Source organism: Tyto alba, unplaced genomic scaffold (assembly GCF_018691265.1).
Source record: "Tyto alba isolate M040663 unplaced genomic scaffold, T.alba_DEE_v4.0 Super-Scaffold_30, whole genome shotgun sequence".
Taxonomy (NCBI): Eukaryota; Metazoa; Chordata; class Aves; order Strigiformes; family Tytonidae; genus Tyto; species Tyto alba.
The window spans coordinates 6,413,646-6,429,064 of NW_024881305.1; the positions used below are offsets into that span (position 1 = coordinate 6,413,646).

Below are 15,419 nucleotides of genomic sequence, written 5' to 3' on the forward strand. Positions count from 1 at the left end.
TATCTTTTCTGCAATGGTCATTATTCAAAGCCTTGCAGAATAGGAGAACATAGCTTGAATGCAGGAAAGAGCTTCAACCTTTGCTGCCAAGTTGGCAGAGAAGATAAGGACCTTTTATTTAAAGAAACGAAAAAAAAAAAAAAAAAACAGACACTGAGGCGGGATAGACAAGTCTTTAGCAACTTTTACAGCCAGTCTTGCAATAGAGTTTCCTAAGCACATTCAAAACTTGCAAAAAAAACCCCCAAGTTTTCACAGCGGAGTTTCCTTGGAGGATCTGCTTGCTGTGAACGCCCGGGCGTGGGTGCTGCGGGGGGCAGGAGGGGCGGCGGCGGGGAAAGCCTCCAGCCTCCCTGGACGTGCGGGATGTGAAGAGCGAGGGGTGACTCACAGCTCCACACATGCCCACGGCACAGCTCAGCAAGGAAGGGGAAAAAAAAAACAAACCAAAACTAAACAGCTAACCCAAATTATTCAAGCACCAGGTCCCTTTGCGAGGCGGGCGGTGGGTGCCCACGGTCCCTCAGGGCATTAACGCCGGCGGCCCAGGGAGGGCAGGAGAAGAGGGGAGGAAGGCTGCACGGTCCTCGCCCGGAGGATTGCAGCCCCAAGTGTGGAACTGCAACCCCAATGCAAGCCAGACCTTAGTCTGGTTTTCATTACAGAATCAGAATGGTTTGGGTTGGAAGGGACCTTAAAGATCATCTAGTCCAACCCTTATGAGCCAGTTCAGTGATGTCAGGGCAGAATTTGGGCAGTATCACCTCGTAAGGCAGTTTTTCATGAAGGGAAGGTGTTTAAATCTTCTAACAATAGAAAAAAGGGACGTGGCTAACTCCTCTTCTGCCCTTTTCCCACACTCAGAGATGAAACAGGTGCTTGGCCTCGGCCGTGCCACGCACACGGACATCCCAAACGCCGCAGGGGCAGGAAGGGGAAACACAGCACAGTTACTCACATCACAAGTTATCCACGTCACAGAGAGGTTTCTCCCCAGGCAGGCTGAGCCAAAACCCAGCTCAGGGGCCTCAAACCCCCGTTCCCTCTGCAACCATCCCTCCTTTCCACGCGCCAGGGAGCAAGAGAACCCCCTTTTTTCCCTCCCTGCCGCGAGGCCAAGCCCCCCGCCGGCTCTGGGGGCTCTCTGCCCCCACTGCCAGCTGCGCCTCGCTGGGGTTTGCCAGCACCCCTGGGTGCCCCTCCGGGAGATTCAGCCCGAGGAGCCACCGGGCAGCCGCCTCCTTTACAGCATCTTTTGCGACGGCTCCCACCGTGTTTTACCTCTTTCCCCAAACACCAACCGCTCCCTAGAAGTGCCGGTATCGCAGCAACTCCCGCTGTACCGTAACTTCCACCTACTGCCCCGGCAGAGCAATTCCCATCAGCTCAGCCACACGGCCCAGATGAGAAATCTGTCCACATGCCATCATCTGCTCTGCAAAATCAGAAGTTTTAAATCCCAACAACTTCTTGTGGCTTTAGTAACTTCTCTAAGTCCAGCAACTGCTGAAATGTATACGGTTCTTCAGCCAGGGCAGTATATGTGCACTGATGGAGCCACCAGTGGAAGCAGATGATGTAATCTGCTGTCTGCTATTGATGCAATGCTCTGCGGCAGCAAGCCAGGGAAGAAATGTGACAGTGCTGCCTTCGGTTTTTCCCCAAAAAGGAAATATGTGAATCACAAGGAGCGACACTTACAATGGGGTTTATAGAGTTTCAGCATCAAGTGTAGGAAAAAGTGAAAAACAGGGTCTTAACAGGTTGCCTGTAACTTTCACTAATTTAGGAATTTCTAGTTCTTATTTCCAAGAAATCAAGGTGCTGTCACACGCAGCATCCATCTCCATCTGCTTTCTAAGGGTTGCCTTTGCCATGAGGCACCCATAGAAACCTCTAACAAGTCTTCACACCTTGCCCTGGGTAACACCTTTGTTATGCTTCACTACAGCTTTTTTTTTTTTTTTTACCCACTTCACTGCAAGGAAGGGCAGCACAGCAAAATCGTGTTTTGCTGAATTAGACTTTGCACGGACCCAAGCCCTAGACTCAAACAGCAATATTCTACAAGCTATGGACACAGACCCTCTCCCTTGCTCAGTAAAGCTCCTACTAACATGTTCAACATTTCTTACGGCAGTCACGGACCTGCGTTGCAAGTTGTACAGACGAGCTCTGGTTCTGTAATCAGACTGCGGGGTAATTTGGGGGGGTGCTGGGAGAACACTAAAAAGTTTTGTAAGGGAGAAAAAAAAAAAAAAAAAAAAAAAGAGTTGTTGTTGGGTTTGTTTTTTTTTTTTTTTAATCCTGGCGGGATTAAAGGGAAGAGCTGCCAAGGCGGGGGGGCGGCTCGTGCTCGGGGCATCGCGCCCAGCCCGGCCCCCCCGGCCCCGCCCGCCCCGGCGCCGATATAAGGCTGCGGCGGGAGGCGGCGGGCAGCAGCTGTCGAGCCGAGCCGAGAACACCCGAGCTCAGCCGAGCCGAGCCGAGAACAGCCGAGCTCAGCCGAGCCCAGCCCGCAGCGCTCACCGCCCCCTCCCCTGCTCCGCCGCAGCCGCCGCCTCTGGGTAAGGGGGAGCGATGGGGGGATGCAGTGCGGGGGGGGGGGGGGATGGATGCGGTGGGGGGGCCCGGCTCGGTTCCCCCCGCCTGCGAAGGGGCTTGCTCTGCCGGGCAGCTCCCCCCTGCAGCGGCCCGGACACCGGGGCGATGGGGTCGATGCGTTTTCCTGAAGCAAGGCTTTAGCAAAATCAAAACTGCCCGCTTAAAGCAGGGCCGGGGGGGCTTCGCAGAGCTTGGCCTGCCTGGGGGGCTCCGACTGCTACGGCAGAAAACAGCTGGATGCAACTAATGTCCCTCTCCCTCTCTCTTCTCTTGTAGAACTGACATCTTAAACATCTGCTGCAAAAAAAAAAAAAAAAAAAAAATGGAAACCATGCATGAGCTGATCCCCTTTGCCAAAGAAATGCTCAGCCAGAAGCCCAACAGGAAAATGGTCAAGCTGTACATGCTGGGCAGCGTGCTGGCTTTCTTTGGTGTGGTCATCGGTCTGGTGGAGGCAGTGTGCAGTCCTTTCACCTCGGAAGGGAGGCTAGAGGAGGAGGAGGAGAAGAAACCTGCCCCAACGAGAGAGCAAGTGCTTCCCCAGAAACAGGAGGATTTGATCTTGGAAAAGAGCAAGCAGCCGGTGGCGATGCAGAGGGCCCTGGTGACCAGGCAGCACGCCTCCTAAGAGCCCCGGGCTGCCGGCTGAGCACCCCAGCACGAGAGACTGCGCGGCCCCATCCTGCCCAGTGTGGTTCCAGCAAGAAGAGAGAAGGGTCGGCTGAAGGAGGAGACCGCAAGTGCAAGACTTGAAAGAAGCGAACGGTTATATTTGCTGCTGTGCAGCAGTGGGGAAAAAATACCTTTTGTTGGTATAAAAATGTGCAAGATGCACAGCATGGTTTCTTATTTTTATTACAGATGCATTTTACAACATTTTGCAAAACCAATAAATATTTTATATGGTACCCATGCTCTCTAGCTGCATTTATTTTCAAAGCCTTCGCTTACTGATTTTGCAAATAGGTTTCACTTGCGCCTTGGGCTCCTCAGGGGGCACAGGGCCCAGCTGAGGGTGGTGGCTGCACCCCCTCAATAAACCCCCCTCCCTGTGTGAGGCTGTTCCAGGACTGGGGGGACAGTGGTTCCATACCTCTGGCAGCTGCTCCCTTCTGAAATAGGCCAAGGGGGCTGGAGGGAGGAGGCGGCTTTTGTCTCACACCGGTGACCCACACATGCCCTGAGTTCATGGAGTTATCTGGGTTTAGTGGCACAGACTCCTGTCCCTGCCATGGCCAGGCGTGCCCAGAACTGTTTTAAAAAAAAAAAAAGCCCTTCCATCCCCCAAACAACCCACAGCTGCTGCACTGCTAAAAAACTTTTTTTTTAAAAAAATAAATCTTCCTTTTCTGGGATCCTTCACAACCCCACCACAAACACCTCATTGGGCAGAATAATATTAGCTTCCAGTATTACAGGGGTGTCACGGATAGAAAAACTGAAGCAGGGAGAGACATGATGGCACAGTCAGCGTGGCGGGTGTGGAAATGGGGATCCAAGCTTCAGGGCTCTGCCAGACTTGTTAGAGGACTTTCACCTATTTAAAAATATTTCCTGGGCTTAGTAAGAATTTGTTGCATTCAGGACTGTGTCACAGTAGTCAAATAAACCCTCCAGACTGCTACAGCTGAAAGATCTAGACCATGCTAGAGAAGAGAGGGAAGGGAAATGGTCCCTGCCAGTCATGACTGGGGCAGAAAATCCCTCTCTGCCTGCTCAGTGGCAGAGATGCTGCCGGTGGGGCGGAGGTAGGAGCAGGCTACACCCAGAAACTGGGAGATGTACCAGTGATATGCCACAATCCAGCTAAAACCAAAATTGATACAAACAGGAGGAGATTATGGAAAATTAAAAAGCACTGCCTGACACTAGTGCTGAATGCATAGCTCCCCCCAGAGCTGCACAAGTTAGGATCAAAATCTGGAAATACAAGAACGCAGCTGAAGTTGACCCTTACATTTTCATAATACATAACCATGCAATTCATTTTGTTAACAATTATTTCTGTCAAAAAACCCAAGCAGCACATTTTGGAGGAGGAATCCTACCGAGTCTGCATAAAAACTCTGTTCAAGCTTTGAATCAAGTATAAAGTACTTTTTCCTCATGGGAGAGCAGAGTCCAATTAAGTTAAAACCAAAACCACTTCATTTAGTCCACAACCAAGCCTTCTGGTCTCTGGCAAGGTTGAACAGTCCGACACCTCATTGATACCAATGGAAATTTCATGGGCAAACACAAAAGGAGAATTCAGGCCTGAAGAAAGCCATCAGCTAACAAGCATCCATCGCGTCCACCCCACATCAGAATTCCAGCTTTAAGCAGGTTATATGTTTGCAGCACGGCCTCAGGGACAGGGAAGGCTGACCTGGAATTCCCTGTGGCGCTCTCGGTGCATGGATAAACCAGGGACCGGAGTGTCCATAGCTGTGTCAGGCATGAAAATACTGCTGGGACTGAGTTCTCGCACATTACTGCAATTCAGAAGCATCGCTGCTGCAGCAACAGCTGATAAATGGATTAAACTGAGATGAAAATCACGTCTTTGTCCAAGGCAGCTGCAAACTCTGTTAATCACACATCAGTTCCTGAGATTAGCCCTTCTCTACAAGTTGTAGCTGTCTCATCCTGCCCTATGGGAAAGGAGAATTTTAAAAATGAGGCAATAGAGCTGGTCTCAAGCAGCCCAGCTTGCAAGTCCAGGAGTGACCAGGGAGTTCCAGGTGAGCCCATCCAGGATGACCTCCACCACTTCTGGGTTTGGACCTCAGGTTGTCTTCACACCACATACGTGGCCTCCTCACAACGTGCCAGCACCCTGCTGCCCACACCCCCTCTCCACAGTCATCCAGTCACAGGGTTTATGAGCTTAAAGCAAAGAGGTTTGTGGAACAATCAGAATAGTTCCTCCTAAGACAGCTCATGGGATTAAACAGCTAAACCACGCGCTGCGCCGGCGGTTCTGGAGCCAACTTGGTAAAACCATGTCCTGCAGAAGACAATCTCCTGCCTCCTGACGCACTGGAAGCTCAGAGATCAGTACCTCCCACGTATTACCCCAAAAGGTCAGCCTGCCAGGTGAAGCCTATGTGTTACCATTGCCACGGCGGATTGCACTGATGTGAGACAGGACCAGCTCTCTGCAGAGTGAATGAGGCACATATTAATGGCTGATTTTACCCCCATGACTATACTTATTTAAACCACTCAATGATAAATTCAGTGTGCGTGGAGACTTAGTAAACCATTGAACATCCCTTTAACTATGATGAATGACAGACTTGCCAGATGAAGTAGATTAAAATGGTTCAGCAAACTTTCCTGTCTTTAAACCATGGCATGACTCTCCCGACCAGCCTCTTTCCCAGCCCACTCACATCTGTGTTTCAACACCAGACAAGCTGCAGAAAGCCCTGGCCAATGCAACTGCCACCAGTACAGCCCTACGCGACCAGCATCCACACACACGGGCGATGGAGCACAGCAGAGTCCTTCCGAAAGCCCGCGTGTGAATTGCAAAGAGAAATTTTAAGTACTGGGGTATACCAGAAAGCAACCAGGTGGAATAAGATGTACAGTCAGTACCAGTAAGGACACCTCAGGCAAACTACAGCATAGAAGCATATGGAGCACATAAGACTGACTTAAACCAAAGTCCTGAGGGATAAAGATGTTGGAGGGCCACCGGGTGCCCAAGGTGTGAGTTAGATTCCCGAGTATCACATAAAGTTGATCTCTGTTATTCTCTTTCTTTTAAGTTTTGCCTGAACCCAGTTGACTTTAACCTGTAAATGTGGCATTTTCCTGGTGCATTAAATCCTCAGGAAAATTGCAGCTGGCATGAGATCTGGCGAGTATTTGTTTGTACCCATCCTGCAACACCTCTTCAAAGATCTTATTTCAGCTTGGAGCTGTTGTCTGGGCTTTCATCATATGGAGTTGACAGCCACCTAAAACCTAGCAGCCCTCCCTCACAGGCCAAGCGCTTCAAGGGCATTAGCAACATGTCTTTAGAGGGTCCTCACTGGGCATCTGCAGTTTGGACTCTGGATATTTTGAGAGCTACCAGGCTAAAATTAGGGGCCCAGATAAGCATATCAGCCTCTGCCATCCAACACCAAGGGCACTGAGAACATGGATAGTGGCCAAGACTTAAAGCAGCCACAGTACCAACAATCAAATATCAAGTCAGCAATTCCCAATTTGGTCATGCAAGAAAAGAATAAATTTAGTGCTTAGATATGCCTTAAACATCACAGTATTTTCTCTAAACCGGCAGCAAACAGAAATATCATTTCAAACCACACTCAGTCTTACAATCATCTCAAGTCTCTCTCGGGACCCGAGAGCACATTTTTCAGCAGCGCAGCCGTGCCAGCGATGGCATTTGCAGGATGTTGGCACTGCCCATGTCCAGGAGCCCCGGCGAGGCGGCGTGCACCCGTGCCAAAACACACACTCATCTGTCACGGCCCAACAGCATCACGTTGACATGCACATCAGCCTAATGCGTGTCTAACTGAGGGTGGCCCTTTATAGTGGTGATATCCTTATATGCAAAGAAAGGAATTAGATCTGTGTTCATGGTAAAGTATGGTGGGAGAGCTGGGTATGAGAAATCTTTTAATGTCTATGTGATAAAGGAAAGTAAGAAGGGGAAAAAAAAAAAAAAAAAAGGGAAAATCCTCTGCATCTAACAAAGATTTGATAATGGGTAGAAAAAGCCAAATATCACTCTAGAGAGACAAAAAGAAGTGGTATCCTAATCCCTGCCAAGAGATTTTGAGCCCCTGAGCTGTGTGCAGAGACCTGCCCCGGGACAGGCTCCCCCCAGCAGTGCCGGGCTGTAGGCTCAGGGGGGCTCTCCAGCAGCTCCCCCCTCCTGCTGCCCGGCCCGTCTGTCATCAGAACAAGGTTCCTTCTTGCATTCGATTCCTCCAAGCGAGCTCCAGGTGGCACTAAATGAAGAACTTCCCCTGCGCAGAGCAGTTAGCACAAGGCCGAGCATCGCCCCTGGAAAAACACGGCTTCAAAACAAATGAGCGATACTGAAGCGACCTGCGGCGGGGGGACGCATCCAGGATAATTCGAGTGAAGCTGGTTCAGAAGCCACGGGCTGCTCCCCCTTGGCACGCCGCCCGGCTCCCCTCTGCCAAGGCGAGAAAGTTTGGCAGCACAGGGGCCAGGACCAGCTGCGATCAGAAAACACTTCTCCACAGTCGCCTTTTCCTGCCCTCCTCTCCCCTTCCCTCGCACCCCGCCCCCAGGAAAAGGTTAAAAACAAGTTCTTAAGTTGCATACCGCAAAACAAACCCAGAAAAAGCTGTGAGTGGGAGTGAGGAGCAGCAGTGCCCTGGGAGGGTGACCGGTGGCCGAGAGCAAACACCCACATGGGCAGCAAAGTGCGGCCAGCTCCTGCTGCCCCCGCAGCCCCCAGCCCTCCCAGGGACCTCGCCAGCACCCCCCCTCCCTCATTTCCACACAGGACAGGCCAAATGGCCCATGCACGAATCTTCTTTTCTAAAAAGTTTAAGTTGCGTCCAAAATGTTCAGTATTTCAGTCCTTTATTATCAGCTAATTTGCTTAATGAAGAACCCCCCGAACAAACCGGCCGTTCTCAGGCAGGAGCACCCCAGCGCGGCGAGCGCAGCCTCTGGCTCCCAACCCACCCCCTGCCCCGCGCCGCCGCAAAGAGCACGATACCTCCCCGACACGCTTGCAGACAAGGTTGACAGTTACTGCTTTCTTGCAGTATCCTAACACTAGTAACAAACACCAGTATCTAAAAAGAGCCTCTCTCCCTGCCCGCAGCATAGACGAGATCACAGCTGAGGTAAGGTCAATTGGTTGGGGTTTTTTTCAAGCCAAGGAATGAAATGGTTGCCCCATGATCATGACCCACGTTCGAAGCAAAGAGGGTCAGGAAAAGGCAGGGTGACTGTATGGTGTTATCTGACCAAGTGTGGGCTGAGTGCTTCCTATCAGAGGGAAAGTTAAGACTGAAGTAGAAAGACAGAAAAGAAAAAAAATAATCTATAAAGCAGAAGCACTGCCAGAGAGCTCCACTGCCCTACCAGGTATGCCACTAAATCAAACCATCTTTATTTTAAAGCGGCAATAGCTGCAATGCTTTAAATAGTTTTTTGCTGGCTGGTTATAGGAGAGGGGTCCGAGAGGGACAGCTACAACATCGTGCCCACATCAGTGAGGCCACGGTGCAGCTCCTGCCCCAGCAAACCCGGCCTTCCCCGGCTGCGAGGGCAGAGGCTGCAGCCAGGCAGCTCCAGGAGCACACGGTGCTCCCGCAGCGTGTCCCCAGCAGGTACTGGTGCTCTGCGAGGACAATCCCAGCACCAGACCAACGCTGGAACGCAGTTTATAACCCATTGTGTAAGATCGATGGCACTGAATTTGCTGCTGCCGGGACTCAGGGAGCTAGCGGATGTTACACAGCTTTTCCTCAGAATATATTCACTTAAAATAAGAACAAAGCTCTTGCAAAACTCAAAGCAGGAACCACAGCAGCACGGACACCTCCTCCTCTGCAGAAAACGTCCAGTATTTCATTGCAAGCCTTCCTGTGCCTGCACAGCCCCTTGGAGCCGGGGTGGTTACACCCCTAGTGATGGGTTTAGCTCAGCCCCTGCTCCTTCGTCCGCTCGCAGGAGCAGGCAGAGATTAAAAAAAAAAAAAAATAAACCCTGAGTCAGCAAAGCGGTTTTGGGGCAGTTTGGGGGTGGTGCGTGCTGCTGGGCCCCTGCCGCCCGGCCTCCCGGCGCTGGGCAGCTGCTTCGGGGCGCAGAGCGGCGAGACCCGGGGGAGCAGAGTTCCGCAGCGCTGCAGCCCCCCGGCCGCTGCCCCGGTGCGGGACCCCCGGCGAGCCATCAGACCCAGAGAGAGCTCCGCAGGCACCCCCGGACCCCGGCGGCAGGAATAGAAGGCGATGTTAAACCACCTGCGTTAGGCTGCCTCTGATGTTCTCGAAGTGAAACTTGACGCTGCTCAGCAAAGACACACCTCTTCCAGGGTGTTGTGCAAAATTCTGCATTTTAACGTAGGACAGGAAATATGAAAAGAGCCGGGCAGAACCCAAACAGCACCGCCGGTTAGGCCGAGGCTCGCCGGCTCCAGCGGGGAGCAAATCAAAGGGTTTGCTGCACTTATCCCTCCACCCGTGACTTTCCAGGGCTTTGGAAGTTGCAGTTCCTTCGCTAACAGGTTTTAAAGGATTGGCATTGCTGCTTCCCTCTGGAGCAGCTCTGCAGAGGGCTTTTTTTCCCTCCCTTCTCTCTCATGCTTTATTTCCTGACTCCACAGTGGGATGGGTCGGTTGCAAAAGATTCTCATTCCCTTTTTGGGATTGGTTTTGGCCTTCTGGTTTTATTCTGCGAGGGAGAATTTCAAACCGGGTAAGTATTAAAAGTGAATCTGTCTTTAAGGGAAAGTATTAGAAGCCACATTTGAGTGTTTTGCATAAAACTGTACAGAGCTTGGACCAAACCACGTCCGAGCCTTTGTGTGGTGGCTGATACTGAAAATTTGTTTTAACAAAGATCTGAAATCAAACTGAGCCAGTAATATGCAGAAATATTTCCCGAGGGAGCAGGTGAGGCAGGGGGTCTGAGACAGAGAGGGCTCTGAACACTCTATTTTCCCATGTGCAGCAAAAGAATTTATAGCCATGACTTTGAAATGTTGGCTTTTAAGTTTTGAAGCATGCACTTAGTGGGTGATTTTTATTACAAAATAGTTGGGGTGTTTATAAGTTGTGTCCTGACTCACGGAGAGAACCGCTGAGAGAGTCGAGCGCTGTCCCCGTGTCACTGCTCCCAGGGGGAGCTGCCCCCGCTCCTCGGCACAGCTCGTCCCAGCAGATGGACCAGATGTCCTGGGGCCCGGCACCTGGCACTTGCGGGCTCACTTAGCTTCCAATTAACTACTTACTCTGAAGGGCACTGGAGTATTTTTTATTATTATTTTAAATAGCATTTGGATAAATTAAATCCCTGTGCCTTGCTCCCCAGAGATGCTGAAAGGGAAGCGGGTGATTGTCACCGGAGCAAGCAAGGGAATTGGCGAGCAGATGGCGTATCACCTGGCGCGGATGGGATCCCACATCCTCATCACAGCACGGACAGAGGCCAAGCTGCAGAAAGTAAATGGCAAGCTCAGCACTCCCACACGCATGTTGCCAGCGGTGCACACATGACAGCCAGTCTCACATCGCAGGTCCGTGCGTGAAAATACTGCCCGTGTAATCGCCACGGCACGATCACCAGCTAGGCACGGTTATGTTCGCGGGTCCGCACACTCGTCCCGCTGGGGCTCCTGCACGCGCAGGAATCCCTCTCCTGCAGATACAGGCGCTCTGCATAACACCTACTTGAACTTGCTTAGTTCTGTACACATACCCCCATTCAGAGAGGCTCCCTCAGCACACACACACCCTCATTCCTCTGCGGTGATATACAAGCTCCTGCTCCCTCTACACACATGCAGTTCCTCGCACGGACCGCACCGACAAAGGGCCAGATTGCCTTGGGCAACGCATTCACCAGAAGAAAAATTTTCCAGGCTCCCTTTGAAGCTTAAAAGGCTCCAAACACCCTCCTGAAACTCCAGATCTCTGTTTTAAGGCGGGGACACATCACAGGGAGCACAGACACTCTCTCTTGCTGCCTTGCCAGGCCTCCCAGGGCAGGGAGAAGGGTTTCTGACGGGCGGTGTTGGTGTGGCAGGTGGTGGAGCGGTGCCTGGAGCTGGGGGCAGCCTCGGCGCGGTACGTCAGCGGCACCATGGAGGACATGGCCTTCGCCGAGCACGTGGTGAAGGAGGCAAAGACCTCGCTGGGTACGTTTACAGCCTGCTCTCCACAAGCGACACCGCATCTTGCCATGGCCGTGCTGCTTTTTGCCATGTGCCCGCTAAACAAAGCGGGAGAGATGGAGATGGGGTGAGACAGGAGAGATTTTTTTCCAGTTCTGCCTTTCGCAGTCCTACTTGTCTGCCCAGCTTCATCGTTCCTGCTCAAACTGATCTGCGCTCTCAACTTCAGCTCTGTGTCCTCATGACATCCTGTTCAGTATCATAATCCCGGATTTCATCACCCCCAGCTACTGCGGTCTGAAACCATCCATCAGGCCCGCAGCCGCCTTGCTATTGCGGTCACGGGTCACGGCTGCGGAAATGCAATATTTCAGCTCGTTGTGGAGCACTCCCTCTCCCAGGCCCACAGACAACTCAAGGGCGACCTCCCTTGTGCCACAGTATTTGTGTTTTGAACCAGAATAAAAAAAAAAAAAAACACAAAACCAAAACTTTTGCTGGCAGTCACCATCCAGACTCTATATTCCAGAGGTGACAGGCCACAGCTCTGACCCAAAAAGTGGATTTCTTTTCTTACGCTTATTCTGCTCCCAGGAAAGGCTGCGTTTTGCTGGTTGTAGCCCTCTCCCACCCAGCACTAATGCCTGCTCCTCTGCTTGCAGGAGGCCTAGACATGCTCATCCTTAATCACGTTGGCACGTCGTACTTCGGTTATTTCAACGGGGACGTTGGGCACGTACGAAAGCTCCTGGAGATCAACTTCCTCAGCTACGTGGCGATGACGACGTCTGCCCTGCCCATGCTGAAGGAGAGCGAGGGCAGCATCGTTGTGGTTTCATCCATGGCGGGTGAGTGGGGAGCGAGGTAGGAGACGCGGGCTGATTTTCAGAAGTAACGTGCAGAGACACCAGGCATCCTAAAGGAGCCGTAACTGCTTAACGCACTCAGAAAAAAAACACCAAACAACCCAAATTGCATTTTATCAATGGAATTTGTTCTTTGATGCAATCTAATCACCCCAGATTGCTTTTTCACCAGCCCTGTAATTAAACCTCACACCCTGGTGTCAGGCTCATTAGACCAACAAAGCTCATATCCCCCCCATTTTACAGAGAAAAGTGGAAATGTGGTAATTTCTCACTGCACTGGTTCTCTGACTGTTCATCTTGGTTTGGTAGGTCAAGTTCCTGCTAATATTTGGAGAGTGAGTTACTGACTATTCACAAAAACATAACTTTGTTCTAATAAATTCCTATTAAGTCAGGAAACTAAATTACTAACAGATGTCCCCACTCGCAGCCAGTATGTTGGTTACTCTCCTGGTGATCAGCTTAGCTCCGTATCCAGAGACGAGGGTTTAAACTTTGCTCCATCTCTCCCTTCTGAGGGTTTCACAGTTACTGCGGGTTGCTCATACCCTGAGCAGAGACATGAGACATGGTGTTGGCCTTCAAACCTTAAACGAGCTGGAAGCTGACAGGACTATTTGTAATGCTGCTCTTCAGGAGCCAGGATGACATTTCACTAACTGTAAACTCCCTCTGGGTAAAATACTTTATCTGATGAAGGGCAAAAGAAAGGTTTCGGCGGGGCAGCTTTCTGTGCTCTAACAGAAGTTCACTCTGTGTCCAGGTAAAGTTGGGTTTCCCTTTACGGTCCCCTACTCTGCAACTAAGTTTGCCTTGGACGGATTTTTCAGCTCCCTGAGGCAGGAATTCAGCATTCAGAGCATTAACGTTTCCATCACACTCTGCATCCTTGGCTTCATCGATACCGGTAAGATGAGTGCTGTTTGATGTGGCTGATCGGGAGCTGAGCACCCATCACCCTCTCGGTGTCTGATGCTGCCCTTCAGCTCCTCTGCCACCCCCTCTCCCCTTCCGCCTCCGCCGCTGCTCCTCCAGCCCCGCCGCAGTGGGAATCCCACCAAAAACCAGCCCCAAACCCCATTTCTTCCCCCATGCGCCATAAAACAGCCACTGCACACGGGCTGGCACAGCCGAACCTTCACCCAGCACCAGCAGCTGCACCAGCCCCTTTTTCTCTCCCATTAACCCATCTATTGATGCTGGAACCTGGGGGGGGGGGGGGGGGGAAGGTTTGGGGTGCCAGTGCATGGTTGGGGCAATTCAGCCTCATGAATTTACCCACATTTCGAGGCGCAGAGTGCAGTGTCCTGTGCAGACGAGCATTTCACAAGGCCCACTCACTTCCCCCCCACCCCTCCCCCGGTCTGATCCCCCCAGCTTGCCCCCCCATCCCCTAGTTTGCCCCTTGCACCCCCCCCCCCCAAGTTTGACCCTCAGACCTCTCCCCGCTTTGTGCCCATTCCCCCTCTCCCCAATGTGCCACCCCACCGATCTGCCCCTCAGACCCCCAGTTTGCTCCCCATCACCACCGGTTTGCCCCTAAGACCTACCCCCAGTTTGCCCCCACCCCACCTGACCGCCCGCCCCCCCCCCTCCCCAATCTACCCTCCCCCAGTGTCGCCCACCCCCCAGTTTGCCCCCCCCAGTGTGTACCCCCTCCATAGTTTGCTCTCCCCGTTCCCCCCCCAGTTGATCTCCCCAGTGTCCCCCAGCCCCCAGTTTGCTCCCCCTCTTCCCCCCCCAGTTTGCTCTCCCCCAGTGTCATTCCCCCACCCGTTTACCCCCCCTTCCCCACCCCCCCAGTTTGCTCTCCCCAGTGTCCCCCCCCATAGTTTACCCTCCCTTCTCCCCCAGTGTCCCCCCCCATAGTTTGCTCTCCCCCAGTGTCATTCCCCCCCAGTTTGCCCCCCCCCTTCCCCCGAGTCCCCCCCGCAGTTTGCTCTCCCCAGTGTGTCCCCCCCATAGTTTACACTCCCCTCCCCAGTCTCCCCCCCCTAGTTTGCTCTCCCCAGTGGCCCCCAGCCCCCAGTTTGCCCCCCCTCTCCCCCCCCAGTTTACCCCCCCTTCCCCCCCGAGTCCCCCCCATTTGCTCTCCCCAGTCTCCCCCTCCATAGTTTGCTCTCCCCCAGTTCCCCCCAGCCCCCAGTTTGCTCTCCCCCAGTGTCATCCCCCCCCCAGTTTACCCCCGAGTCCCCCCCCAGTTTGCTCTCCCCAGTGTCCCCCCCATAGTTTACACTCCCCTCCCCAGTCTCCCCCCCCTAGTTTGCTCTCCCCAGTGGCCCCCAGTTTGCCCCCCCTCTCCCCCCGAGTCCCCCCCGTTTGCTCTCCCCAGTCTCCCCCTCCATAGTTTGCTCTCCCCCAGTTCCCCCCAGCCCCCAGTTTGCTCTCCCCCAGTGTCATCCCCCCCCCCCCCAGTTTACCCCCCCTTACCCCCGAGTCCCCCCCCAGTTTGCTCTCCCCAGTGGCCCCCAGCCCCCAGTTTGCCCCCCCCTTCCCCCCCCCCCAGTTTTCTCTCCCCAGTGTGTCCCCCCAATAGTTTGCCCTCCCCTCTCCCCCAGTCCCCCCCCCCCGCCCCTGACCGCCCCCTCCCGCGCAGACACCGCGGTGCGCGCGGCCGCGCCCGTGCTGGCGGTGGCGCCGGCGCCGCGCGCCGAGTGCGCGCTGGAGATCCTGAAGGGGGCGGCGCTGCGCCGGCGCGAGCTCTACTACCGGTACGGCTCCACGCGGCTGCCGCTGCTGCTGCGCGACTGGGCCGCCGAGCTGCTGGACTACCTGGTGCGGAGCCGGTACCGCCTGGACGGGCTGCGGCGGGGATAACCGCCCCACGCCGCCCACTCGGCCGGCAGCGACGCGGGGGACGCGGCCCGGGGGGGTGCCCGCCCGGGCAATGGCCTGCGGTGCTGGCGGGGAGGGCGCGGGCAGCCTGCAGAGCAACCCCCCCCCCCCCCCCGCCAGTACACACGCACGCACACAGACACACACCGAGAGACACAGACACACAGAGACACACACAGACACCCCCACACACCCCCCCCACACACCCCCCCACACACACACACCCCCCACACACACACCCCCCCCCCCCCCACACACACCCCCCCACACCCCCCACACACACA

At 53.7% G+C, this 15,419-nt stretch overlaps 2 protein-coding genes across 3 annotated transcripts; both read left to right on the forward strand.

The window, feature by feature from the left end:
- The first annotated feature begins 2,541 nt into the window (after positions 1-2,541).
- On the forward strand, positions 2,542-3,512 carry G0S2 (G0/G1 switch 2). Its single transcript, XM_033009396.2, has 2 exons — positions 2,542-2,567; positions 2,881-3,512. The coding sequence occupies exon 2, from the start codon at positions 2,927-2,929 to the stop codon at positions 3,230-3,232; it is 306 nt and encodes a 101-aa protein (XP_032865287.1). The 5' UTR covers positions 2,542-2,567; positions 2,881-2,926; the 3' UTR covers positions 3,233-3,512.
- Positions 3,513-9,400: 5,888 nt separating this feature from the next.
- LOC104365605 (corticosteroid 11-beta-dehydrogenase isozyme 1) lies at positions 9,401-15,127 on the forward strand. Of its 2 annotated transcripts, XM_042800046.1 has the most exons (6): positions 9,404-10,014; positions 10,630-10,760; positions 11,344-11,455; positions 12,094-12,279; positions 13,064-13,207; positions 14,897-15,127. In XM_042800046.1, the coding sequence occupies exons 1-6, from the start codon at positions 9,927-9,929 to the stop codon at positions 15,115-15,117; spliced, it is 882 nt and encodes a 293-aa protein (XP_042655980.1). In that variant the 5' UTR covers positions 9,404-9,926; the 3' UTR covers positions 15,118-15,127. The 2 variants fall into 2 exon arrangements, with proteins under 2 accessions (XP_042655981.1, XP_042655980.1); XM_042800047.1 differs by lacking the exon at positions 14,897-15,127 and having other exon boundaries at positions 9,401-10,014; positions 10,630-10,834; positions 13,064-13,681.
- The last annotated feature ends 292 nt before the right edge of the window (positions 15,128-15,419 follow it).

Coding starts and splice junctions, on each gene's coding strand:
- G0S2 (XM_033009396.2), top strand. CDS start 2,927: ATGGAAACCATGCATGAGCTGATCCCCTTTGCCAAAGAAATGCTCAGC.
- LOC104365605 (XM_042800046.1), top strand. CDS start 9,927: ATGGGTCGGTTGCAAAAGATTCTCATTCCCTTTTTGGGATTGGTTTTG. Junction 10,015..10,629: donor GAGGGAGAATTTCAAACCGG/GTAAGTATTAAA, acceptor CTTGCTCCCCAG/AGATGCTGAAAGGGAAGCGG. Junction 12,280..13,063: donor TGTGGTTTCATCCATGGCGG/GTGAGTGGGGAG, acceptor CTCTGTGTCCAG/GTAAAGTTGGGTTTCCCTTT.